The sequence below is a fragment of the Halichoerus grypus genome, chromosome 14, assembly GCF_964656455.1.
Source record: "Halichoerus grypus chromosome 14, mHalGry1.hap1.1, whole genome shotgun sequence".
NCBI classification, from domain to species: Eukaryota; Metazoa; Chordata; class Mammalia; order Carnivora; family Phocidae; genus Halichoerus; species Halichoerus grypus.
In genome coordinates this window covers 85,819,007-85,846,534 of record NC_135725.1, presented here as the reverse complement: position 1 = coordinate 85,846,534, position 27,528 = coordinate 85,819,007, and the positions used below count along the sequence as shown (strand labels likewise).

At 52.7% G+C, this 27,528-nt stretch overlaps 2 protein-coding genes across 10 annotated transcripts in view; one reads left to right on the top strand and one right to left on the bottom strand.

The window, feature by feature from the left end:
* Positions 1 to 27,528, bottom strand: part of RALGPS1 (Ral GEF with PH domain and SH3 binding motif 1) — a 275,163-nt gene that overhangs the window by 92,394 nt on the left and 155,241 nt on the right. The window lies entirely within an intron of this gene.
* The window catches only part of ANGPTL2 (angiopoietin like 2), a 35,122-nt gene continuing 15,574 nt past the window's right edge, over positions 7,981 to 27,528 (top strand). Inside the window, exons 1-2 of the mRNA XM_036112880.2 lie at positions 7,981 to 8,437; positions 21,735 to 22,600. Coding sequence (XP_035968773.1) covers positions 21,784 to 22,600 — 817 coding nt within the window. The 5' untranslated portion in view covers positions 7,981 to 8,437; positions 21,735 to 21,783. The remainder of the gene's footprint in view (positions 8,438 to 21,734; positions 22,601 to 27,528) is intronic.

The window sequence follows — 27,528 nt, the reverse complement described above, 5'->3', positions numbered from 1 at the left end:
AAGCGGTTCAAAGACTACACAGAACCTCATGTCAATTCAAGTCAGATTTTGCCACCAAATGAATTTGAGCCAAACTTTTGAAAAAAGGCTTGCTGTTTTTCTAGAGCTTTCGGATTCTGGATTTGTGGGTAAGGGCTTGTGGACTTACAGTCAGGGCCAAGTTATCCATTAGGCACAGCAGGCACGGCGCTTAGGGCTCACAGTACTTTGGGGGGCTCACAAAAATGTTCTAACTTCTTTTAAAATGAGAATAAAAAGTGAACTTTTAGGTCAGAAAGTGCCTTAATATTCAATATTAACATATTTGTCTTTATACCATGCAGTCACAGAAGATGATTTTTAACATTTTTTAAGTGGAGGAAGGAGCTCATGAAAGCAAAGTGCCTTGGGTGGGCAGAAATCATCCTGGATCCATGCTTGGAGCCCCGCCCTCTGCAGATGCTGGGAAGATTCGGCAAGATAAGGCAATGCCCAGCACGGTGCCTGGTGCACAGTGAACATTTAATACGTGATGACAGTAATAGTGACCATAACATCGTCACGGTCTCATTTTCCTTATCTACAAAAGGGAATATCGCTGCCCTCCCCGCTCCCAGGCCTGCCGGGAGACTGAGGGAGATAACACACGCCAAAGCGCTCTGGGGCCTGGCCCTGCCGTGTGGAGGAGAGGGGCTAATACTGCGACCACCACCAGCACCCACCCAAATGTGGGATATGAGCAGATGTCCCCCTGCTGCCCCACCCACACCTGGCAGGATGGCCCCGAATGCCCAGTGCAGGTGCTGCCTTCCTTCCTGCACCTGCCTGGCAGATGGACCAATGGGAAGGGGAGAGGGCAAGGCTGAGGCAGGGGCACCTGGGAGCCAGGTCAGTGGAGTAGGAGTTACAGGGGACCCCCAGAATCAGCTTGGGGCGGGTCTGGGGTAGCCCTCGGAGGTCTGGGCGCAGCCTCACAACGTCAGGGAGGCTTTCTTATCTTGGGTCTCCTCTCCCTTCTCCTTCTAGCCCGACTCCTACATTGCACTCTTGCTGCCCTCAGCCCCAAGACGCTGAGTCAGGAGCCCTGGATGTGACACAGAGGGAGCGTGTTTTGAAGGCCAGCTTTCCCACATGGCTGTTCAACAGACGTTTATCATGTGCTTCTTTGTGCTAGTCCTCTAGTGAGATGCTCCAGACAGAGTCCAGGACAAGACAGTCCCAGACTTGCCCTCAGGCCTCTCTGATGAGTGCATCACCCACTACGGCACCAGCACCCCTGCCTTGTGCCCCGACCCTGGCCTCAGGCCTGTGAAGCTCACCCCGTCAGTCTCTTGCCAGAAGCCCTCAGTTATCTACTCAGCTGCCTTCTTGGGCTCCAGGAAAGATAAGCAAGGTCAGCAACAGCTCGGCTGCTCCTTGGGAGGAGAATTCCAGCAGGTGTCTATAAGGGGGTTGTGGTCTTCCCCCACTGACCATAAAACTGTCCTCAGTCCCTCATCTCTTGTTTGGGATAAAGATTCTGTCTGACCCAGACAATGTTCCAAAAAGCAATTTTTAAGTTTTTTATATAGGTGGGGCGCCTGGATGGCTCAGTCAGTTAAGCATCTGCCTTCAGCTCAGGTCATGATCTCAGGGTCCTGAGATGGAGCCCCACATCCAGCTCTCTACTCAGCAGAGAGCCTGCTTCTCCCACTCCCTCTGCTCCTCCCCCTGCTCGGGTGCTCTCTCTCAAATAAATAAATAAAATCTTTAAAAAAATGTTTATATAGGATGGGATGATTTTAAACAGCTTTGGAAAATTTCTGTGAAGTTTTTGTTATGATAATACAAAGAAAACTAGCAAACCAAAATTAAATCTCTCTTCCCTCTGCTTCTCAGTCTCCCCTCTTGGGGACAGGCCTTTGCATCAGCTGCAGTAAGAAGAGGGCAGATGAGGCCAATCGAACATTCCTTAAAATACTGTTATAAAGACAAAATGAAAACCAGTCAACTAAACATCTTAGCAAATTGGCTTTGGGCAAATTGACCTGGAGCCCAAACTCTGGTGCTCAGATGGAGTGTAATAAATATTTGTTGACTGAACAGCAAATGTTTTTGACTGTTAGGTGATGTCCACACTTGAGGAGAAGGGCTACCCTGACTCTGTTCCTGGCAGGTGGGCTGAGAAGTGGGAATGAAATGGGTCATACATGAGCTAATAACAGGCTCTCGAAGCGACTTTGTGACTGAACATGCATCCTGTGCTGACATTTGCATAAATTTGTTTGGCCAGCATTTAACAGACACAGTGTCCTCAAAGGGCTTTCCATGTGCTGGGACATCCTGTGGGACACTGGGCAGTACGGGATAACCAGTAGCACTGCCTTAGAATCTCCCCGTAAACATGAGTCTCTGAACTTCTTACCGGGGCAAGTCATAGGACCTGACGACAGCACCCCCAGGAGAGGAGGAGGCCAGCTGGCTGAGTCTTAGCTTAGAGGTAGTTGTTGCATTAAATCTGGAGGGAAGGAGGCTTCTGGCAGTTCTACAGGCTTCCTGAGGATGGACACGCCCCTGGACCTTTCCAAGACCGGTTGACTAGGAGAGGAGGGGATGTGCTTCTTTGTCCCTTAGCCACGGGTCAACCTCACTGGATGGAGCCCCATCACTAACACTGCCATAACTCCTTGACCTTGAATCTGAGAAGTCATCAACTATTAAATGTGTCATGTTCTAGTAAAAAAAAAAAAAAGAAAAAGTGAGGCCAATTAGCCCCTGACAGGCTGTTGACTTTAAGATGCCTCCTGATTTCAGAGATCTTAAAACAAGAAAAAATGTCTTAGAATTAAAGAGATGTTATTTGTTTTCAGGACACCTGTGTTTCTGCTCGCTTTGATATGGGTCTGAATCTCAGTCCCACTGCTTTCTAGCTGTGTGGTCTGGTGTGCAAGGAACTTTACTTCGCTAAGCCTCAGTCTTCTTGTTAGTAGAAAAGACTGGTAATACTTCCTTCCCAAGTTACGAGAGGAAAAAACAATGATGCCTACAGAATGTTGAGCTTGATGCCTAGCATATCATAATTAGCTGTATAAGGTGCTCTAACAAGGCTTGTGGGGACAACACATTTCTTCTAGTGCCCAGGTGGGTATACTGAGCTGAATCAATCTGTGAATTCTTGGGGCTGATATTTCCCAACAGACTATGACCGAGACCAGGAAGGGCAGAGAACTGAATTAAGAACCACCAACGAGCTGGCTAGGTTTATCAAGGACACTGAGAGCAGCAGGAGTACAGGAGGTTTGGGGGAGAAGACACATTCAGTTGGGATGTGGGGAGTTCCAGTTACCAAAATGGAAGAGTAGATTGTACTGAACTAACTTTCTGGTCAGTAACAATGATAAAGTCTGGACAATACACAAAATAACTGCTTGAAAGCACTTGAGAACAATCCAAAGCAACAGAAACTGGAGGAGACATAGTTTTTGAAAGATGGGAAGCACACTAGGGCCCTTCCCAGTTCATGGTGATAAACGGAAGACAGAACTGAAAGAGAATGCAGCAGTATTACTGGCTGAGAAGAAGACAAAGAAGTTGGGCACTGAGGATGGAAACTGAAGGGGAAAATGCCAGAAGGGAGATAGCCATGGAAGTGGGAGCTCCAAAATTACTGTACAAATTCCCCTCAAATCCTTAGTTAATCCCTAAATAGTATACATGTAGAGAGAGACTCCACAGAGCCCAAAAGAAAGCAGTAGCTGGGAAGCAGGGTGTTTGGAAGATGGAGCTTGGAGTTCAAGTCCTGCTAAGCTAGAGAGACTTAGCAAACATTTAAGGCTTCTGATTTCATCCCGGAAAAGCCATGCCTTACCAGTAAGCCCAGGACTAAGAGTTCTATCCTAGGACTATGGACAAAACCAAAATAAACCTACCTGAACAAAACCTAAAAACCAAACCTCCAAAAGATCAAGGGGGTATGCCAGTAATTTAACCACCTGCCAGAACAAAACACAACATTCTTTAGAGGAAGGCAATAAAATACAAAGTCTTTTCAATGTATCATACAAAATGTCCAGTATACAATTTAAAAATAATAGACATGTGAAGAAGCAGGGTAGATGCAGTGACTATCTACTGAACATTCTGAACATTCATATATGAGCAAACTAGGAAATGCCTCCAACTGGTTACATTCTAATTACATGGCTTATCAATGCTGGGAGGGAAGAAAGGATTCTTTCGGGGTATGTTCCCAAGTGTCTGAGGCTTGACAGAGTAATAATTAGGCCTGCCTTCCCTCCTAAGGAACATATGAAACACATGCCCAGACCTGTGTTGACATTTCTCAGGTTATGCCTTTTTTTTTTAGTATTATTAAAGATTTATTTATTTGAGAGAGAAAGAGAGAGAGTGCATGCTCATGTGGTACATAGGGGCAGAGGGACAGGCAGAGAAAGAGAGAGAGAGAAAGTTCTAAGCAGATAACCACACTGAGCGCAGAGTGTGACATGGGGCTCTGATCTCACAACCCTGAGATCACGACCCGAGCTGAAATCAAGAGTCGGCTGCTTCACCGACTGAGCCCCCCAGGCGCCCCAAGTTATGACCTTTTTTATGTGAATGCCTGGGTTGAATAGGGATAGTTCGGAGAACTGGCACAAGTTGCTGGGTAGAAGGACACAATATTTATATCCTGCCTACATCAAAAACAGGAAATTAAAAATGAGTAATATCATTTTTTAAAAATTTTTTTTTAATGAGAAAACAAAGTTGGCGAGAGAATAAGAACGTTGCCCAGGTTAGTGACAGAGCTGGGATGTGAGCCCAGGTCTGTTAGACTCTGAGCCACAGCTCCTCATCCTCCCCAGCCAGTCACTCAATTATTCACTCCTCTGGACCGGGCTGCAAGGAGAGCTCTGTGTGGCCCACACCCACACCTGCTCCAGTGCTCCGGGAACTCACAGCCCAAGGAAGGAGGCCAACACTGAGTCTGTACTGTGTACTAGCCAGTGCGCGTTATGCTTAATGTGTCACATCTTATTTATTTTTCTCAACAGCCTTATGAGGTAAGTCCTTGTAACATTTCCATTTTACAGATGAGGACAGTGAGGCTTGGAGCTACTGAGTGGTAGAACCAGAATTTGAATGCACAGCTCAAGCTCTCCAGCAGCATCCTTGACTGCCCAAGGCCACCTCAGGGGCGGGGGATGCACAAACATGGACAGGGCAAGGCCATCCTGGTGCTCCTCTCCCACTTGATGGGATCCTAGGAACTTTGCATTGTGGAAGCAAATTTGCTCTAGTAATCAGGGACTTGGGCCTCACCTGTTCCCAGGGGAGGGTGGGTCCTGGAAAGTCCCCCTGACCCAGTGAGCCCCATTGTGTCCACTTGCCTCTCTCACCAGGATGGCTGCAACCATCGCCCACCAGCTCCAGATGACTTGTCTATGGTTCCCGCCACTCAGTCTCTACTCAACAACTAATGCGGCCTTTCAGAAATAAAAGCAAGTTGCTCAAAACCTTCCAGTGGCTTCCCACTGTCCTTGGATCAAGTCCCATCTCTGAAAAGGCCTCATCTCCTGCCATGCTTCCCATCTCTCCTCAGACAAATGCACTCCTGGGAAGAACTCCCTATAATTGCTCCAGTTGTTACCGCTGAGTAACAAATTACCATCAAAACTTAGCAGCCCAAACAACCATTTTCTTATCCTCGTGGATTCTGTGGGTCAGGGATTCAGCTACGGAATGGTACAGTGGCTCATCTCTGCTCCTGATACCTGGGACCTCAGCAGCTGGAGCTGACTCTTGGCTAGGGCTGGCATCATTGAGAGGCATCTTTCCTCACATGTCTGGGGGTGGATGCCTGCTGTCAGCTGGCACCTATGCTACACCGGGCCTCTGCATGGCAGCTTGCAGGTAGCTGGACTTCTCAGGGTCCAGACTGGCTCAGGACCCCAAAAGAGAGTTTCCCAGTGAACAAGGCAGAAACTGCCCTGCCTGTTCTCATCCAGCCTTGGATATCAGGTAGTGTCATCTCCACTGTATTCCACTGGTTATAAGTAAGTCACAAACCCACCCAGATTCAAAGGGAGGGGACAGAGACTCTATCTCTCAATGGGAGGAGTGTCAAGGTCTCATGTTGGACTAGGAGATATCACTGGGGCCATCCTCAAAAAAGCAATCTGCCACACGGCCCTTACACACTATTGTTTCTACCCAGACCATTGTCTCTCCAACTCACACCTGCTCATTCTGACCTACCCTTCGGGTTTCAGCTGAAACACCACAAGTTCAGGGAGCCTGCCCTCACCACCAGGCTTAATCCAGCCTCCTGCTTAGATACCCACTTAGTACCCAGCACTTCTCATGCGTTTGTCTGTCTGTCTCCCCTCCTGACTGCAAGCTCTGTGAGCAGAGCGACTTTGGCTTCTCGGTGTCAGCTCAGAGCAGGTTCCCAATAAACATCCTGGAGAAGAGAGACAGCAAGAGAGAGGAAGGGGAAAAGGAGGAAATATGCCAACCTCCAGGCTGACGAGGGTGCTGTTCAAGAAGGATTCAGCTCCATCCTATGTGCTTCTGCTGGTCTTGAGTCCCCAGCCTCCCACGGCTTCTGTGCAGACCATGCACAGGGACCCTCCAGAGTGGCTGGGCACCTTCACCCCCACAGTAGTTGTGGGGAGTATATCTGTCCAACCCGACCATTTGGCTGTAAGCTACTGTGGTCTTCTGGTGAAGACTCGCCTTCTACAAAGGAATGGGACTGACAGATGGAAAAGGGAGCGCGTCTGAGCAGGCTGGGAGGGGCTGAGGCAAGAAGCAAAGTTTGCTCCTTGCAAAGACAGGAGTGGCAGTCCTGAGGAGCAGAGGACCACACTGGACCTGCTTGCCCAGGGACCAGCAACATGGTATGCTATGCCCGAGGGTAAGGAGAACCCTCCTCCTGAACGTCATCACCACTACCACCATCATTACTAAACCTTTTTAAAGAGGAAAGAAGAGTCACCGCCAGTATTTCACACAGCTGTTGCCCAGGCAGAGACACAAACCCGCGCCCAGCTGCTCCCTTCCCAGTACCCACTGGCCTCCCTCCTCTGCCCGCGGCGCTGACACGTCTGTAGGATTGCTCACTTTGTGGGGTTCCAGCACTGTCTTCTCCTTTCTACTCTGACTCTATGAACACTCATGAGCCCCACCTCAGTGACAGACTCTGTGCTGGGGCCTCTCATCATGTGCTCCTCGAAGGTCTGGAGGTCACCACAGAGGTTCCGGGAGTGTGGTCCCTGGTCTGCCCACCTCCTGAGCACGGAGTTTAGCCCACTGAGGTGCCCTTGCCCGGCACCAAGCCCTTTCCCGAGTGATACCATGGAATCCATGAAGGTAGATCACTAGTCTTGGCTCATTTACGGATGCACGAAAGGGACGCTAGAACTGGGAAGTGACTTAATCAAGGCCTCTAGGTGGGAAGTGACCGGCACTTCTCCGCTGCTTACCACCTCCAACCCCTGCCCAGCCCGTGGTATTTCAGTGTCTTAGGCCACCGCCTCCCGCTAGCTGTCAGCACAGAGCCTGCTGGCTTCTGTGCACAGCCTCGGGCTCCCTCCCCAGGGTTTAGAGGTGAGAGAGGCCTCTATGAAGGGCACCCACGGGGAGAAGCCATCGGTGCGGGGCTGCCCTGCCTGCTCACCTGGGGCTCTGTGAGGCAGTGCGGAGATGAGGGAGCCATCCAGGGGGAGGACCTGCTCCCTGCTGCCTGCGCAGCGAGAGCAGACCCAAACCCATTACCGGAGTCAGAGGGGAAGCTCTCTGCCTCGGCAGAGCGCACTAGGGGCGGGCGGGCCAGGGAGTGGAGCTGGCCGGGCTGCTCGTGCCAGGGAAGGAGGGGGCCGGCGAGGGCCGCCAAAGCGGGCTGGGGCGGGAGGGGCCGGGCCAGCTGGGGCCGGAGCTAGTGTGACATCACCGGGCGGCCCGCCTCTGTCTGGGGCTGAGGGGAGGCCCGGAGCCTTTCTGGGGCCTGGGGGATCCTCTTGCACTGGTGGGTGGAGAGAAGTGCCTGCAGCCAACCAGGGTCAGGCTGTGCTCACAGTTTCCTCCGGCAGCATGTAAAGGCTCCACAAAGGAGTGGGGAGTTCAAATGAGGCTGCTGCAGACGGCCTGAGGATGGACCCGGAGCCCTGAGCAGTGGTGCCTGAGCCCCGGACCTGCAGAGCATGGCACTGAGGCAGCCACCGGCCCCTGCTGGGAAAGGAGGCAGGTTGTAAGCAGCCCCAGCAGGACCCCAGGCCAGCCCCCGCCCCACCCCCGGCCCAAGCCCGGCTGTGGAGCACAGCAGAGCAAGCAGAGGCCAGTGAGGCAGGGCTGCTCGGCGGCCAGTCCGGCCTGCGACTCGGGGACCCCTCCTGGAGGCCATGGACAGGCTGCCCTGCTGACGGCTGGGGTAAAGCATGTGAGGAGCTGCCCCGGGGAGTCCAGCAGGAGTGAAGAGGTAAGGGGCCAGCTCTGTGGCACCAAGGGACAAGGGGGCAGGAGGCAGTAGCTGGCCCCACATCTGCGGGTTCCAGAACCCTGACCCCTCCAACTGGGGGTGTGTGCAGCTGGACCCCAGAGGGGGTCACTCTTGCTTTCGTTTGGAGCCAAACAAGGCATCTACTGGGGCAGACCTGTGGACACCTGGGCCAAGGGTGGTGCTCTGGGGGCATGAGACCACGGGCTGGGCTTCGAGAGCTTCAACTGTAAGCCCTACTCTGCCGCAGACAAAGAGCCTTTGGGGTGAAGGCAGGCGGCTCCCGGACACGGCCCGGCAGCTGGGGTGCGTGCGTGAGCGCGTGCCTGTGTGTAGGTGTGTGCTTAGGGGGACGGGGTAGCCCAAGGACATAGGAAGTCGTTTTTAAGTTTTGGGTTCCTATGCACCCTGCCTAGAGACTATGCCGAGGCAAAAGCAAAAGCAAACGCTGTCCTGCCAGAGCCGGAGCCCCTGTTCAGAAAGTTCCCTGGAGCCCAGCAGCTGCTGCTCACCCCTCAGCTGGGGAGGAGAGGACCCAAGGGGTCCAGAGCTGGAAGGGACACACCAGCTAGAGACTTCCGTCACTGTGGCTCGGGGCAAAGTGCTGCCCCGGCTTTCCCTGCATGTCCACAGACGCCTGATCCCGCCCAGGTCTCCAGCAGGCTGTATGTGGCAGGGGAAGAGGGGAGGACCAGGCTTCCCTGGCACCCGGCAGGGGGTACAGCGCCGGCTCCACATTCTGAGTCCCTTGAAAGCACTCAGCATTAGATAACATTTCCAAACAGAAATTCTTCCCTGATCCCTCCCTTCTCCTTCTGTGATATGTGTGTCACGGGTCAGCTATTGCTTCTGCTGTGGGATTACGGGAGCTCCCAGAGGCCAGTTCGTTCCTTAGAAAAGGATCTCTTTTCACCAGGGCTCTGAGGAAAAGCCGAGAATGCCACTTCCAAAGCTGGCCGAACGCTCCCCACATGTATTTTCCCACATTGAGGCAGAGTAAGGTAGTGCTCATGAGCTAGGTTCCAATCCTAGCTCTTCTACTCAGGAGCCACAGGACTCCGGCAGAGCACGCGGCCTCTCGAAACCTGTTTCCTTTTCTGCAAAATGGGATAACGCTACTGCCCATCTCTTAGTAACAGCTAACACTTACATGGCCCTGATCCTGAGCCAGGCACTTACCAGCTCCAGGGACCCTCACAGCTACCCTACAACACAGGTACTAGTGTTCATCCCCATTTTACGAGAGGAAGCTGAAGTACGGAGGTTCAGGGATGTGCCCAAGGCCACAGGGTTAGTAAGTGCCAGCACCAGGACTTGAACCCAGCACTCTGAGCCACACTCCATTGCCTTCTAGGAGGACCACAAGGGATCATGCCCAAGAAGGCCTTCACACAGCAGCTGCTGTGTGGCAACCCCTCAGAAAATGTTAGTCACCGGGTATCAGGACCCATAACAGTGAGAGTCGCAGAGACCCAGGAAGAGCAGGGGCCCACTCTCTCTATCCTGGACAACCTGCGAGGGCTGCCAGAAAATCCCACCAGGACGAGCCAGCGTGGCCACTACTGCCGCCCACAGGGGGTCTTCCAAGGAGCTGAGGGGGGCTTTATGTCTGCAGTAAACTGCAGCATGTCCAGGTCCTTCAAGTCCACACTACGGGAGGGTACGTATATCTGATACCAACCTTACCACCCACATGGGTGCTACTCGTCTGCCTGTCGGGCCCCTCAGGACCGTGGTAGGTGAGGAAAGTGAGCTACCTCTGTGCGCAGGAAGACCAGTGCCAGGCCTGTCCTAGGGTCACAGAGGGAGACACAAGGACTCCTCCCCCAAACTCCATCTCCATCACCACCTCTGACCACATGGAGGCCAACGCTGGTGCGTCTTAGCTTAGGACAGTGGCTTCTCTCCTGTGGGCCCAGAGGTTGCAGTGGATTTCCTGAACTCTGGAGAGCATTTGGAAAAGCTGACATTAGATATGTGCATCTCTAGCACAGGCCTCTGCGGCCGCAGAAGCTGCAGGTTTCCCAGCTTCAGGCTGGAACCACAGTGGCTCACTGTGCTCTCTGGGCAGCCCTGTCTGAGCAGAGGCTCTGACGGACTTCACAGGCCTGGCTAATAAAAATTAGATCAATTGCTACTCAATAAAGGCACTTGTGGTAGAACAGATAAAATGTGTGAAACACATGGCCCAGGAGGGGACTGCACAGTATTGCTGTTAAGTTCATGGGGAGAGCAACTAAGCCATTTCTCCCTCCACCCCTTCATCCCACAACGATTTATTAAGTACCGGTTAACTAAGGCACATGGATTATCTCATTTCATCCTCAACACAACCCTAGGAGGTAGGTTCTAGTTTTAGCATCCCATTTTTCAGATGAGATAACTAAGGCCCAGACAGGTTAACTTGTCCAAGGTCACACAGCTTACTGAACCCTGGTCAGCCTAGCTCCAAAGTCTATGCCTTTCTCCACCTCACTCCACTGCCTGTTCAAGGCATCCTGACTTTTCTTTTGCTGACCCTGTCACTGGGTCCCCCGGCAGCCAAGTCTGTTCTGGTTGCTGTCCTACAGAATGCTTACACCATGCCATCTGAAAACCACATGCTTACCTGACTTCGATGCATCACCTGCTTGTCATAGAAGCCTCTCTCTGAGACAGAACAGGCATTATCAACCCCCTCTTACAGATGAGCCTCAGCACAGCTACATAGCACCGTGGGACTCTGGCACCAGCTCAGTGGGGCGGAACCTCAGGCAAACATTCCCCAGTGTGTCTGAGATACCATTCATGTGTTTCCTACATCCCTACTTGGGAGACTCCACGGGCTGCAGAATCAGAGTGCAGGTCCTCACAGTCTGCACTGGGCCACACTCAAGCAATCCTGAGAAGACATCAGGGAGACAGCAACCGGTAGCTACCTCAGGACAAACAACAGCCGCCTGCCCAAGGCAGGCACATCCAGCTTCGGGCCTCTCTGAATCATAGCCCATTTCACCCGAAATGGTCTCAACTGACACCAGTCAGATGCGGAGGGGCTCTGCTGGTAGGGCCCAGGGCCCAGTGGAAGGAGGCAGAAGGTGAATCTAACAATCACACAAATGTACAACAGTGAGAGACCTGCAAAGAGGGGGCACATGGCACCAAATGGGTGGTGCTGTCCCCATTTTACAGAGGAGGAAACTGAGGCTCAGAGGTTGCAGCACCTCTGCCAATGTCCCTCCACTAGTGGGCCAAAAAGCAAGGATCCAAACCCAGATCTGGACTCCTCCTACCCCAGCCCACTGCTGTCCTGGATAGACATACTGGGGAAATCTCAAGAATGAATCAATTCATTGAATAGCATTCTTTTCTGTGAATTTATATAAAATACCCCAAATAGAAGGGTTATTCAGCCACTGGCAACTGGGAATTTGTGGTGATAGATAGGTCACATCAGAATCTCATGCCAAGGGTAGTTTCAATAACAAAACCGTATTCCCTCGTATCGACTGTAAATCATATGACTGATTTAATAACAGCCTGGGGTGGGGGTGGCAGTTAAAATGTTACAATGTCCTGTTACATGTGTACATCAATTGTAAGACATATTCTGATCACAGAAAAGTTCCCATGTTGGGGGGGCGGGGGGAGTCAGGCCTCTCACAATTGAGCTATTGTGTTAGGTCTATTCTTGGGCAAAACTAACCAGCCTGTCTTGGGGCCAGCAGCCCCAGAACCTCAGCCTCCTCCAGCTGCCTAGTCCTCCAGAAAGGCAGGCACAAGATCCCTAAGAAAAGCCCAGAGAGGGGGCGCCTGGGTGGCTCAGCTGGTTGGGCGTCTGACTCTTAGTTTCAGCTCGGGTGGTGATCTCAGGGTCATGGGAGCGAGCCCCGAGTCAGGCTTTGTGCTGGGTGTGGAAACTGCTTAGAATTCTCTCTCTCCCTCTGCCCCGCTCACACTCTCTCTCAATCTAAAGGTGTGTGGGGGGAAGCCCAGAAGGAAGTCTGTCCGTATCTCTAAGAAGCACCCAAGGAACGGCTCAGTTCCTGGAATGACCAAAGTCCTGCCTGAGGTGGCCCCAGTCCAACCTCCATGAGGGAAAGGTGGTATCTCTTAGTCACTGCTGGACCTCCAATACTCAGGGCCAGGCAGAGAAGGGATGTGTGGAATGGATGGATGGATGGATGGATGAACGAATGAATGAATGAATGAATGAATGAAGCAAGCAAGCCTCAGACCCAGCAAACAAGCCTCTCAGTCCCATGGTGCCACACAATTCCCCTCTGTGTTGTCCAGCCAAGGCCCCTTTGGGGTGCCTCTACTCCCACCTTATGCCCCCCTCAATCCTCACCCCAGCTGGATTGGTTGCCCCTCCAGCCCCCTGAGCCGCCCTGCCAAGATACTGATCACCATCCCACCCACTACCATGGGCCCCTTGAGAGTCGGGACCTACCCCGCTCCTGCTCTATCTCCAGCCCCAGCACAGTGGCCGGAACAGGGGAAATGCTTGGGAAATACATGCAATGAATGAAATCCTTGAAGTCCTATGTAGGAATCTAAGTGAGGTCCTGGCTCTTGGGCATTCAGAGGGGAAACGACCCTGACCCCGCTTTTAAGAAGCTCACAGTCTGGGGGTGCACAACCAGATGATCTGTGTCTGTGTGCTGTGATGGGTGCAGGAAGCAGCCACAGCTGCTCCTGGGGGCGGAGTACGGAGGGGCCCTCACTGTGGACGGTGGCTTCACAGGGAAGTGGACTGGGGAGGTCAACTGAGAGAGTGAGACAGGCGTGTGCATCAGGCAAGACACGGCGGAAGGTGCTGAGGCAAAAAGAAGAGCGTGCACAGAGGCAGGGAGCGTGAGCGGGAGCACAGAGGCTCTGTTTTAAAGCAGGACACCAACACGACCAGCTGGGAGCTTTAGACAGACGGGCCTGGAGCCGCCTGCACTGTGGAGGGCAGGGGGAGCGAGTGCCAAAGCCAGGGGGGCCAGTTAGGACTGTGTGGGTAAGAAACCTGGCTCTGAGGTAGACAAACTTGGTTCCAGGCCCGGCCTCACCACTTGGTAGCTCTGTGGCCCTGGGCAAATGACTTCATCCCTTACCTCTGTCTGCTCTTCTGTGAGATGAAAATAATCACAGGCCCGGCCTCACAGAGCTCCTAGGATCTGAGAGGTAGGCACAAAATGTGCTTGTCCCGGTGCTCAAGGCATGAGCCCATGCCAACAGGCCGAGGTGGCCTTAGGTGCCAACCGCTTGGCCTGGCCTAGAAGAGCAGTTCCAGGCAAGGCCCAGAGTCGCCAGGAAGCCACCGTGGGGCAGCACTGTCTGCCCAGTGCCCGGCTTCTCCCTCTCATCCGAGGCTCCCCTGGTTCCAAGGTTCCAGAGCACACCAGGCATTGACGGAAGCGCAGCAGCCAACTCAGAAGCCGGGCTCCGACATGGCTTCTGCAGGCTTGCCCCGCCTCAGCTCTGCTGGCTGGGGCTCCTGGCACAGAGGGCTCAGGGCGCAGGCTTTGGGGGAATCTCAAAATGGTTCCCAAATAACGCACCGTGAAAAAGTAACAGCAGCATCCTTGTCCCCCTCGCAAAGGCAACCAGCTCCCCACTGCCTAACCACATCCCGTCTTGCCCTATGATCTCACAGTATGACCACAACCCGCCTCCTCCATGAACTCAGTCAGCCCTCCCCTGGAGCCAGCAGCTCCCCAGGGGCAGGAGCACGAGAGCCCGGGCGTCAGGCAGATTCAGCCCCCCGCTGCTACTCTCCCAGGCAAATCGGTGGGATCCGACACTACCTGCCTGGCTGGTTCCTGCCTCTGTTCCCATCACCCATGACAGGGCAGGACCCAGCTGTCACAGTGCACGATGACTAGCTGGCGGCGGGAGGCTAGGGGATGGAGGGCTGGATGGACGAACAAATGGCTCATTTGAAGGTCTTATGAGAGCTGAGCTGGCAGGGTCTGGGAACTGGCTCCAGACTCCTTGGGTGCCCACACGGCCTTCTGGTTGGGAATGAATCACACGATGCTGGGCTGGGAGGGGGTGGCTGTTGGGATGTGGCTGTTCCCTCCCTGGCCTCCAGGCTAGCGGTGAAGCACCTAGGACAAGCAAGGCACAGTTCCTTCAGGTTTTCTAAGGTGAGGACGCCACTGCTCATCCTAGATGCCCATTTTGGGGTCTTGCCACTTGGATAATCAAGAAGCTGTTTCGAACATCCAACAAAACTCCCCCTTGTACTGACCTGAAAGCCATTTCTACTGATTCAGTTAACAGTGACTACGAAGCAATCTGCATCCTGGCCATGAAGCAAACAGACAGGCACCTTTTGTTTGTTCACGCTGGTTGGAGATAATCTTGGTGGAAGTGAGGGCGTGGGCACTGCAGTTGACAGTGGGATCCCAGTCCTGATATTTATTCCAAGGGACCTCAGACAAGTGACCTGATCTCTCTGGGCCTGGGTTTATTCTCCCGCAAAATGCACATAATAATACTTTTCTCCTAGGGGTAAAGGGACCATATAATTTGGTACCCAATCGGGACACTTTTGCAAGTAAGAGGGGGTGTTATTAATGATTACATAAGATAACGGGCCTCAGCTGGGGCCAACCTTATGCACAGGGCTGTAAGTGCCAAGAAAGGGCACACCAGGCACGCGGTGAGTTTACCACAAACAAACAAGGGCTGTTGTTATCTATGCTTTTGGTCATATGGTCAGCTGGGCCCTCTGGGGCCCTTTCTTCTGGAATTTTCCTTTATCTGGATCCCTCCCATATCCTGGATTACCAATTGGTTTGGGTACCACCCCACTGGTACACCATACATCTCAAACAGCTTTAGTAGGAAAAGCTGTCAACTTTGAAGTTTCGATTTTTTCTTCTCGGTCCTGATGTTGCCTTAACAATCACGATTCGTGCTCAGGTCCATCAGACTCACTCAAGCAGAGCTCAAGTTCCTAGCTTTCCCAAAGCCAGACACCAGGGGCCAGCCGGGCACACTCAGGGTCAGGTGGCGGTTCCAGATTCCTGCACTGCCTTGGCAGGGGCCCACTTCCCAGGCCTCCTGCAGGGCCTCTGGTCTGGGCTCATCCTTGGCCTTCTGTGATCACAGAATGATGGGGCAGGGCTGACAACAGAGGCAGGGGTGGGTTCTGTGAGCCCCTCACATGGGACTATAGCCTGGGTGGGTGACACCATGAGAGCTGGCTTGAATCCAGAGGTTTCCCTGGGGTCAGCAGTCCTGAGGATCCCAGGAGCTCTTCTGTTCTCCCCTTGCCTGCGGGGGTCAGAGAGCAATTTCTTTTGAGTGTCCTGTCACTCCAGCACTTTTCTCTCTATATCTTCAGCATGGTATATTTTGGGGTTCTGTTATTGGCTCCGCCACTTAGTAATTCGATGACTGTGGGCAAAATGACTCATGGTCTTAGAATCTCAAGAGTTCCCTCACCTGCAAATGGGGATAACTGTCAGCCCTGCTGTTAGTCTTAAAAGCATCTTTGTGGGAATTAGAAAATGGCTGTAATATAAATATCCCAAACTACAAAGACTGTTGAATGTGAGTTGTGCTCCCTAGAGTTGCACAGTGCACAACTTGGGCCACCTGCATGGCAGCCCTGAAATAATAGGGCTTCCCTCCTGAGGTTGTTGGGAGGATTAAGTAAGATCATGTATATAAAGTGCTTGAGTCATAGTGACAACTGACTGTAGTTATCATCCTGAGTGTTTGAACTTTTCTCATTCCTAACCCCCGGGGCCACCAGCTTCTGCTGCAGCGCATGACACAGCTCCATCTTATAAAAACGATTCTTCCCACAAAGTGGCCCCATGCCTGGGTTGCAGTGCCGTGGTGCCGAGCGGGACGTGGACACACGGTGTGTGGCCCCACTGCACCAGGCCAAGCAGGGGCGCTCGAGGCTGCCCACCGGAGGCTGGGTGGGACCCAAGCCCAGGGGAGGCCGCCTCTCAGCGTGCAGGCGCCGTCACGTGGCTTGATCACACCAGCTCCACTTGTGGGGAGGGAAACCCGTACATAATGGAAACTCCTCACAACACAGTGTGGAAAAGCAATTTCAAGAATCATTTTTATTTTCATTTCGAAGCCAAGGAAAACAGTTGGAGTTGCTTTTCTTTGTTGGTCAGAGGAAGAAACTGAGGAGCACCGCTTTGATTGCAATGGAGTTCTTCTCCAGGCCTAAGATGGCTGGAATGCTGGGGAGGGTTATTTCTCTTGGGGTGCAATTAGTTGAATAAATATCAAGAGAGCAAAAGTAAACAAACTCATTACTGCCCATTAAGCGCTGCCAAAGTAGCAGAAAACTGAAGAAGGGGGTTAGAATCTTTAAGGAAAACAAATGACTCCAAAGCCAAGGGCAGTGCAAAGAGTCCAGCCCTTGGTGTCAGGCTGACCTGAGCTCTCACCTGGGTCAGCTCCAGTTCTTATCTGCTCCATGCTCCTGGGCAAGTCACTTAGCCTGTCTGGGATTCAGTGTCCCCAGTTACAAAGTAGAAGTGGGGAACAACCACCTGGCTAGAGCACCTGCTCCTTCCCTTCCTTCTGGAACCCACTCAGCCCCAAGTCACTCTCGCCAAGCCCAGACCCCAGGGAAACGCAACAGGAAGACCCAGAATCGTGAGCCTCACACCCGGTGGCACCACTAGCAATGCCATCTTGAGCGAGATACCAGACACCCTCTGGAGCTGCAATTTTCTCACCCTCCAAATGGCACAACACAACTAACTAGCTCTCAATGTTGTGATGATTAAATGAGATAATGCGCATGCAGGGCTTTGTGAACCTGAAAACCTGTATGAGTGTTAATTATCAAGTTTGGTGCTCTTTTTAATCGAACAATCACGAGAAATGCTCTTTCAAGACAGCACGGCCCTGCGCTGCGTCTGCCCGTCTCTTGCCCAGCACTGTGTAAGATCCAGGGACAGCAGGGCAGCTGGGACCCAGTCTGACCAGAGGGCAGCTTTAGGGCTGGGCGGTGAGGCCAGACAGAGCTCCTGCTCAGGGCCCAGCTCTGTGACGGCACAAGTGCCTCCTCTAAGAAACGGGGGAGGAGCATTAATTGTGGTCTCTCCGCAGGGAGGTGCGGTCGGCGCTCCTAAGTCCCGCTTTGCTGTCCGCCATCGTGCCGCTATCGTGTTATTGCCATCTCTAGTTTGGGAAGCATTTCTCTGTCCCTTAAGCAGTGTGCAAGGTGGGTTGGATCGCACCGTTTCACACAAGAGGCTCAGCCTTCAGGATCGCAAGTCCAAGGGCACAGGCTTTGCTCGGGAAGCTCGAGAGTCCACTTGTGGGAGGTGACAGGACTCAGTGATAAACAGTGACACCTTGCCAGGTCTTGAGGCCTGGGAAGGTTTGGAAGCCAACCCTTTTCTGGAGCCAGGTTGCCTCCCTGGGCCCCTGGCAGTTTCTTGGCCAAGGCAGAGGAGCGCAGCAGCACCCGCACTGGCACCCGGAGCACAGCGAGGTGTTTGTCACCAGCAGGTGAGTGCTGGTGGGAAGGCACGGGCCTGCCCGCCCTGGCCCGCAGCGCTGCTCCTCCCCATTGTTCCGGGCCAGGCGTGGCCACGGGCTGGTGCACAAGCAGCCAGAGCACTGTGGAAATCAGGCAAACATTCATAAACTCAGCCCGGTTTCCAGTAAACGTCACTGCAGCCCCACCTCGTAGCCCAACCCAGACCGAAGGCTGCCGAACACCTTTCTCTGCCTGGCCCCAAAGCCTGAGCTGGCCACGGAACCACGCGTGGGCTTCCTCACTGAAGCAGAAAACAGTTCTGAGTGGCTCTGGGGAGCCCAGGGTCTGTTCTGTAACAGCCCACCAGCTGGGGTACCCGAACCTAGGCTGCTCACCAAAGAAGCCCCAGAGGGGCCTGGGGAAGACATAACCTTCAGCTTCTGTGTCAGGCTGATTTTAGCATAAATTAACGTGAAGTCAGAAAGTGATAATGCTAATCCTTTTTTTAGTACTAAAGACCAGATTAAGTACATTTCTGGGTAGTCAGTAAGAGTTTGAAGGCTAGAATACATGAGATCAGATGAGAGAAGCTTTCCTGACCTCACCAATTATCCCTGGTTCTGCCACCTCCCAGCTGTGTGATCTTAGGCAATTCACTTAGCCTCTCTGAGTCTCAGTTACCTCATCTGTAAAATGGAAATGACAACAGAATCCTAACAGCATCTACCTTGTGAGAATACATTAAAGTAGAAAATACTTGCAAATGTTTTGTGCAGGGGCAGGTACATAGTGGGTTCTCAGTAAATAGATTCTATGGATGTTATTGATAAGTATAAGACATGGCCTCCAGGGCTCCTGGGTGGCTCAGTTGGTTAGGCGTCTGCCTTTAGCTCAGGTCATGATCCTGGGGTCCTGGCATAAAGCCCCGCGTCAGGCTCCCTACTTGGCGGGGAGTCTCCTTCTCCCTCTGCCCCTCTCCCTGCTCATGCTCTGTCTCTGTCTCTCTCTCAAATAAATAAAATCTTAAAAGAAAATGAATGAATGAATGAATGAAAAGGAAGGAAGGAAGGAAGGAAGGAAGGAAGGAAGGAAGGAAGGAAGGAAGGAAAGAAGGAAGGAAAGGGCCTCCTCCCGTACACCTGGCACCCCCTCAGGCAATCACCTTCACGGGCCCCCCGGCCCTGCCTCTCCGTAGCGCCCCCACCCGTGGGGCAGCCACTGGCAGGCGTGCCTTTTCACTCAGGCCAGAAATATTGATCGAGTGCCTGCATATTCCAGACCACGTGCTTGGCATTGCAAATGGAGCAGACAACCCCCTGCCCTCGTGGCAGCTCCATTCATGGGATGGGGTGGGGAAACATTCTACATCTGCTGACAATGTGGGGAGGTTACAATTTTAAATAATCAGGGTGGGCCTCCCTGGGAAGGTGATATCTCAGCAAAGACCTTAAAGAGGTGAGGGAGTGAGCGATGAGGAAAGGGGGTAAGAGTGTAGACAGGGAACAGTGTACAAAGGTCCTGAGTCCTAAGCGTGCTTGGCAAGCATAAGGACCACCCAGGAGGCTGGGGTGGCGACAGTGGCATGAGCAGGGGGATGAGAGGAGTCAGAGATGAGGCCAGGGAGTAAGGGGGGCCAGGTCCGGGAGAGCCAGAAACGCCTTCTAAGCTTTCTCGGAGATGAGGGGGCTCCCAGAGGATTCTGAGCAGAGGATCGGACTTTTTAAAAAGGATCACTCTGGCTGCTGGGTTGAGGACAAAGGGCAGGAGCAGGTCCAGCAGCAGACAGTTAGGTCCAGGTGAGAGGCGAAGGTGGGTTGTACCAGGGTGCAGGGGAGGTGGGGAGCAGCAGCGGGATGCTGAGAATACGTCCAGGATATTGCTCTTACAATTTGGTGGTGAATTAGATGCGGGATATGAAAGAAAGAGAGGAGTCAAGGATGACTTCAAGGTTGTTGGCCTGAGCAACTGGAAGAGCAGAGTTGCTGTTTATTAACATAGGAGAACCTGGGGTGAACATGTTGGGACGGAGGTGTGAGACACCAGTTCACTTCTGGGTAAGTTTGAGATGCCTAGTAGATAGTTGAGTGGAAATGTCAAAGAGGCAGTTGGATGCATGCGTCTGGAGTCAAATAAATGTGGGAGTTAGCAGCGCCTGAAAGCCACAAAGCCAGATGAGATCACCGAGGTAAACAAGAGGTCTGAGGACTGAGCTCTGGGTCCCCCAGGACAGGAAGAACCAGCAAAGGAGACAGAAAGGGCAGCCAGTGAAAAGGAAGGAAAGGGTGATCTTCAGGAAAGGAAGTCCAAGGACGGATTGATTGACCACATCACCCAGTGTGGAGAGGCAAGTACTGATGAGGACTAAGAACAGGCCATTTGGCCTGGCAACTGAGGCCACTGGTGATCCTGTCCAGAGCACTTGGAGTGGAGGGGAGGGGCCGGGCCTGATGGGAGTGGGCTCAAAAGAGAATAGAAAGAGAGGGACTTTCTGGCAACTGAGTACAGACAACCCTTCGGAGGGTTTTGCTAAAAGCAGGAGCAGAGAAACGGAACAGTAGCTGGAGGGGGGGATGTGAGATCAAGAGAGGATTGATTTTCTTTAAGTTGAGAGAAATAACAGCATGATTGTAGGAACAATGTGATCACGCAGGAGAGATGGGGGAGAACTGCTGGAGCAATGTCCTTGAGTAGGCGAGAGGAGGGATCTGTGCATGTCCGTCCCCTCCTTCTTGGCCTGGCTAACTCCTGCTCATCCCTCAAGGGGTCAGTGTAAAGGTCACTTTCTCAGGGAAGCTTTCTCGCATCGTCCGATTACGTCAGTTCCCTGCTCTACCCTTTCGCAGCATACGTTACTGCTGCTCCGTGGCTCTTAGGGGCTGGGCCATGGTGTGTGAGCCCTGTGAGGGCAGGGCTGGCCTCTGGCCTGTTGGGGTTGTACCTCCAGCAGCCAGCATGCTGCCTGGCACACCACAGATGTTTGACGGATATCTGGTGAAGGAACAAATGGTCCAAGAGCAGAACCGAAACAAATCCAGAGACACGTGTCTGTTTTCCGCTTCCGCCGGCTTTAATCACATTGCAGCGGCCAGGACCTTGCAGTTACTGGCTACTGCAAATATTTGGATTTAGAAGAGCTCAGTTGTTTGTTCCTGTTTGGGCTCTTTAGCTTGTCTCTAACACACAGACCAAAGCCGTGTGGCTGGACACATCCTCCGACTGACACTGTCCACTACCACCTGAACACATTCCATACTGTGTCCAGTGACTGAAGCGTTTAACAAACATTTGCTGAAAGCCTGCTTAGTGCAGCATCCTGCGGACACAGGATGGAATCAGCCACAGCGCCTGCCCTCACGGAGTGTGGAGTCCAGTAGCAGAGATCACAGAGAACCCCTATGCACTACAACTGTGATGGGTGCTACACCGGGAAAGCCCAGGGGGTTATGAACATGTAGAACGAGGAGACAGGGGTTGGGGGGGAGGCATGAGGCAGAGAAGGGAGACCAGACAAGCCTCCTTCTGCCTCCCTGCCCCAGCTTCGAGCTGCCCTCGTGTGGTTCTCAGGCTTGGGCCAGGAGCTCGGCGAGGGAGCTGGGCTTTGGGGCTGGCTCCGGGAGTGGCAGGGCCGTGGCCTCCTGCCTTCAGATGCCCCGGTGCCCTCCCCTTTCCTCTCTACCTCTGCTGAGGCCTGCCTGTCTCCTTCTGCGGCATCCAGAAGGGCTGCCTCCTAAAGCTGCATTTTTGGAAAGATCTGCCTGGCGAGAAGGCTGAGCTCATTTATGGCACAGGCCGCTGGCAGTGACAACGCCGTTCCTGACTCTCCCTTCTGTTTACTTTCAGGTTTTCCTAGGCTCCGTTCGCCAAGAGGAACCACCATTTTGCAAGGACCATGAGGCCGCGGTGCGTGACATACTGGTGGCTGGGACTGCTGGCTGCCGTGGGAGCAGCTGCAGGCCAGAAGGAAGGCTTTGAGGGTGCCGAGGAGGGCTCGCCCAGCGAGTTCATCTACCTGAACAGGTACAAGCGGGCCGGCGAGGCTTCGGACAAGTGCACCTACACCTTCATCGTGCCCCAGCAGCGGGTCACAGGCGCCATCTGCGTCAACTCCAAGGAGCCCGAGGTGCTCCTGGAGAACCGGGTGCACAAGCAGGAGCTGGAGCTGCTCAACAGCGAGCTGCTCAAGCAGAAGCGGCAGATCGAGACGCTGCAGCAGCTGGTGGAGGTGGACGGCGGCATCGTGAGCGAGGTGAAGCTGCTGCGCAAGGAGAGCCGCAACATGAACTCGCGGGTCACGCAGCTGTACATGCAGCTCCTGCACGAGATCATCCGCAAGCGGGACAACGCGCTCGAGCTCTCCCAGCTGGAGAACCGGATCCTCAACCAGACGGCCGACATGCTGCAGCTGGCCAGCAAGTACAAGGACCTGGAGCACAAGTACCAGCACCTGGCCACGCTGGCCCACAACCAGTCCGAGATCATCGCGCAGCTCGAGGAGCACTGCCAGCGGGTGCCGGCCGCCAGGCCCGTGCCCCAGCCGCCCCCAGCCACCCCGCCCCGGGTCTACCAGCCGCCCCCCTACAGCCGCATCATCAATCAGATCTCTACCAACGAGATCCAGAGTGATCAGAACCTGAAGGTGCTGCCTCCCCCTCTGCCCACTATGCCCACCCTCACCAGCCTCCCGTCCTCCACAGACAAGCCATCGGGTAAGTCCTTCCAGGAGGGAGCCGGCTCCATCTGGGGCCTCAGAGCCAGGCGCCAGGCTTCCCTTGGCTAAGACCACAAGTGGGGGAAAAGCCACGGTGAGTTGAAGCCGGGCCAAGAGACTTGCGCAATCCCCCAGCGATCCCTTGGGCCCAGCCTCGGCAGCCGGTGGGGTGAGGGGGGGCCCACGTTCCTTAGATGGATGCTCCAAGGTAGAACCAGGAAATGGGGAGAGGCTCAGAAGAGAACAAATGTTCTCTGGCTTCTGATGGGAACGAGCCCCAGGCCTGTAGTTTTCTGGGCTCTGCTGAGATGCTCTGTGTTGGCAAGCAGGATGTCTCTCCTGCAAACTCCTGCTCTTGTGCCGTGCCTGGCACCGATCTGGCAATCGGTAAATGCTCACCAAAGAAACAAGAAGCCGAAGGAAAAGAAAGTGTTATCGTGGCAAAAGTATGATAAACACGTTGTAGCGGCTGGGAGATGGGAAGGAGTACTTTCTGAAGCCCACACATTTTCTAGTCGGCTGCTGTGTCGACTTTTCAGTGACAATTCCAAATACTCTTAAATACACGGTTCATCTTAAAATATGGTAATTCTCAGAACATCATTATGGGGGAGGAACAGGGTTGCTGGTATGTTCCAAAGCTTGAGCAGAGTACCAGCATGGGGCACTTTCGTGAATACTGTATCACTAAGCCCTGCAGCTCCTTGTGAAAGGTTAACTGAAAAGAAGAGTAACTTGCTCACAGGCTTAGGATCCTCAGGCTGGATTTGAATTCAGGTCTTTACACTTTAAATCTAGGGCTGACTCCTCTGTGCTCTGGAACTCTGGGGGGAGCATGAGCCCAGCCCCCTGAAGCTCAGCCTCTCATTCATCCAGGACCCTGTGAGCCTTCCAGATGGGCTGTCAGATGAGAACTGGATTGATCTTTGCAGAAACTAACCACATATCTGCTCCACATCAGTGATTTTGGTACCACTTCGTCATATAAGCGGGGAGATATTTTTACTGAAAATATCCTGTTTTACACTTATTTCACAATTCTGAAAATAACCACCAGTACTGGGAAGAGCAGCTTCTTGCTAATTCCAGAAAGGGGGTGGCCCATGCAAAAGACAAGGGCAACCCTGTTTGCAGGTCCAAGGTGGGGAGCATCTGCCTACAGCACCTCACACCTCACAGGAAGGCCCTCTACTGGGTCTGCGGGTTGAGAACACATAGTTTGAACAGACTGACCTGGATTCAAATTCTGATTCCCCTATTGATTAGCTCTGGGATATTAGGCAAGTCACCTTGTAGAGCCTGCGTTTCCTGTTTCAATCTGTCAGTTGGGGATAGATTAAAATAATGCCTACCCAAAGATGAGATGAAATACTGAAAAAAAAATGTGGGCCACTCAATACTTGGTAGCTCTCAGTTTCCTTCCGTTTTGGTTTATCTTAAAGCAAGAAGATTGAAATAAATAAACAGTCCCTTTTTAGTGCTGGCATTCTACAGCAGATGACTAGCTCATCTGTACGTATGTCTGTTTTAAATCAGAAGCTCCAAAAGAGAGGGCAGAGTGTGCTAATATGTCTCGACAGAATGCCCAGATGGTAAAATGTGCCCTTGGGCACCAAATGAAGACCCCACTGAATGTCATACTCCTAACGTCTGGCAGACCTCAGTGGTTACCCAACAGACCTCCTCTTGCTTAAACATCTCTGGTTTCTGAGTCAATGATTTCAGGACATCCCTGAGCTTGAACTGAGCTGAAAGGTATATAGTGTAGGAAGAAAGACCTAGGTTGGGGCACCTGGGTGGCTCAGTCGGTTGAGCGTCTGCCTTCGGCTCAGGTCATGATCCCAGGGTCCTGGGATGGAGCCCTGCATGGGGCTCCTTGCTCAGCGGGGAGTCTGCTTCTCCCTCTCCCTCTGCCTGCCGCTCCCCCTGCTTGTTCTCTCTCTCTGTCAAATAAATAAATAAAATCTTGAAAAGAAAAGAAAAGAAAGAGCTAGGTTTGCATCCACCTCTTAGTAGTGGTTTGCTTGTGAGGAAGTTACTTAGCTCCCCTGAGCCACAATTTTCCACTCTGTAAAATGGGGACAGGAGTTAGAATACTGCAGGGTTGTTGTGGAAACAGTGCAATCAGGCATGAGATATTATGTCATGTGGGGCAGCCAACCACGGATGTGCACCTACTCTGTGCCGGTCACGGAGCCAGGCTTGGGGGAGCCAGTGAAAACTCTGGTTCTGACCTCTAGGAACTCAGTCTGGGGGAGGTGGCAGATGCATGAATGCACAAGGATCTATCCAGTGTCTACCAGTTCTATCCCCCAAAATCGGCACAGCAGATCTGACGAAGGATTTCTCTGAGGGGGAACATCCGTCAAGGCCAAAATTTCCATAATGTAAGAATTGATGCGACCCACATAACAAAGTATCTGAAAGCAGGAATGCAGTGAAAATCATGGGCTGTGTAGTCACTGTGGTAATACCATGGTGTGCTAAGTGCCCTGCAGAGCAGCGAATGAAGGGTTCCGGGAACACTAAGGTGACATGCATGACTGAGTCTGCCTGGACTAGAAGGGAGAAGTTGGACAGAGACTGGACTTCCGTGTTGCATCTTGAATGATTTGTAAGAGATTACATTTGGGAAACAGGGTTACTAGTGGGTCCCTGATGGAGAGGAGTCTGTGCACAGTCCTGGGATCACGACCCTACTCCTCGCACTTCAAATGGTTTGGATCCCCTGCTTCTTCACATTCGTAGACCAGCATGGGCTGTGTGCATTCCAAAGCCCTGCATGCACCCAACCCACTTTCTCTCCCACTTAAGGAAGCACCCCAACATGGGAGGCAGTAGCAGTGACCTTCTGTGGACATGACAAATGCACTATAATTTACCCTTTTCTTTTTTTTTTAAGCAAAGTTCTCCCAAATGTTGGTAGTGATTGTTGGTAACAGATTCCCTGTGACCCGCCTCTCCACTGAGCACCCCCCCTTAAGGTGTTACGAGCCAGACCTGGCCATGGAAGCTGAATGGGCAGGGAGGTCTCGGTCCTTTCCTGGGCTTGGACTACAGGGGGAGGAAAAGGCAGATGGCCTCTCTCAGACAACTGGCAGGGAGCTCTTATCAGGCCTGTTCTGAGAGCTTGCAGGCAGGTTCTGGGCCTACAAGACAAAACCTTCTGTGCTCTTACCCACAAGATCCTTTGTTCCCAAGGACATCACTCGGCCAGAAACACCTTTGTGTGCATGACTTGGCAGCTTCTAAAAGAGCCTTCGCTCTTTTCCTCGTCGTCTGGGCTGCTCAGCCCACAGCACACCCTTTTCCAGGGGACTGAGGGAGCCATGGCCGCTTATCTGGAGCTGCACTCACCAGCTTGTTCCCAGCCAGACAGTAACAGGCTGGCCCCAGGCCAGGCCCGGGCCGCTGAGAGCCTGAGGGAGGGAGGCCCAGGCAGCTCCTGGCTTCCCTGGTGTCTGACTTAGGTTCTGGCCTGCCTCTCTCAGGTCTGGATGTTAGGATGCTGCTTTGACAAGGCCAAGGCCAAAGGGCCCGGCCTATGGCCCTTTCCCCGGCGATCCAGCTGCTGCTGCCTGCCCTTCCTCTTTTCCTCTCCACTTTCTCACACATCCCCCGACCTCCTTCTCCATGTGTGTGCCCTGGACACACACACGTACACGTGCGTCAATCAGGTCTGCTAAAGAGGAAGGCTGCAGGGGTCACGAAAAGGCACAGGAATGGACAGGATGGAGCCTCAGCGCTGGCCTTCTCCCAAAGTGGTCTGGGAGGCCGGGGACACTGTCCCTTAGCCCTGCACAGGCACAGCCACGCACAGGCCAGCCCTCCTGCCATGGCAGCCGCCCTCGAGAGTGATCAGAGGAGGAAAGGCAGTGTTAGGACCGGCTGCCACAGCAAGGCCCTGCCTGAAACAAACCCTTAAAAACCAAAAGGAGTAGGCATTTCTAGCTGTTTTCTCTCCTGAGAACATAATCAGCTTAGTTTGTTTCTCAGTGGATAAAGAAGGGACCATGAAATTAAAAGAGAGCTTGTTAGGGGCCTTATCATCCCAGAGCCTGTCAGTAGCAGAGCCAAGATAGGTCCCTGGACTTGTAACTTCCAGGATGTCAAGGTTCAGAGAGGTTAAGTAACTCAGCCAAGACTACACAGCTAGTGAGTGGCTCAGCCAAGGCTCAAACCCAAGTCTGTCTTAACCATTCCGGGATACTGCACGTTTCCATGGAAAGGCTGGAGGGAAACTGGTGTCAAAATCACCCTATAAATGCTTGACTTGGCCCCAGGTGCCAGCTGCCTGGGATGTGACCCTCCATCACTATTTCATGTACTAGGTTCCAAGCAGCTCCTTGTAGAAGAGCTCTGGGAACAGAGCTGGTGGATCTGTTATTAGAGCTCTCACAGTTCTAACAGTGTAAGACACTGTCACTGCAAACTCACCAATATCATGCCGCCCCCTTACTCAGGCCTGGGAGGAACCGACCATACCAACCATCTGCACTGGCTCCCCAGTCACACAAATGGACTGCTGGGGTGAATTATGTAGTAGACTATATCACAACCCTGAGATGCCAAAATAAAATAATAATAGAGAGAGAGAGAAAGCAGAACTGAGTTAGCATCATACTGCAGAATGTCAAAAACAACTGAGCTCTCCCGCAGAAAACACAATATGCACCTGACTTCCAGTAAATGGACCCAACTAAAGCTGCAGAGAAATCTGATTTTTAATTTGTCTCGAATCTGAACAAATTCTCTGGGTGTGTTTGTATTCAGCATTTCAACGTCCAGCAAAATCTCAAGTCCTGATTTCTTTAAAGACGCTAACTCCAAATACATAAAAATCAGCAGATGTGATCTGTTCTTGGGGCCACACAAGGTGGCAACCACATTATTTCACTGCTAACACAGATTCCTCCCAACAGATAC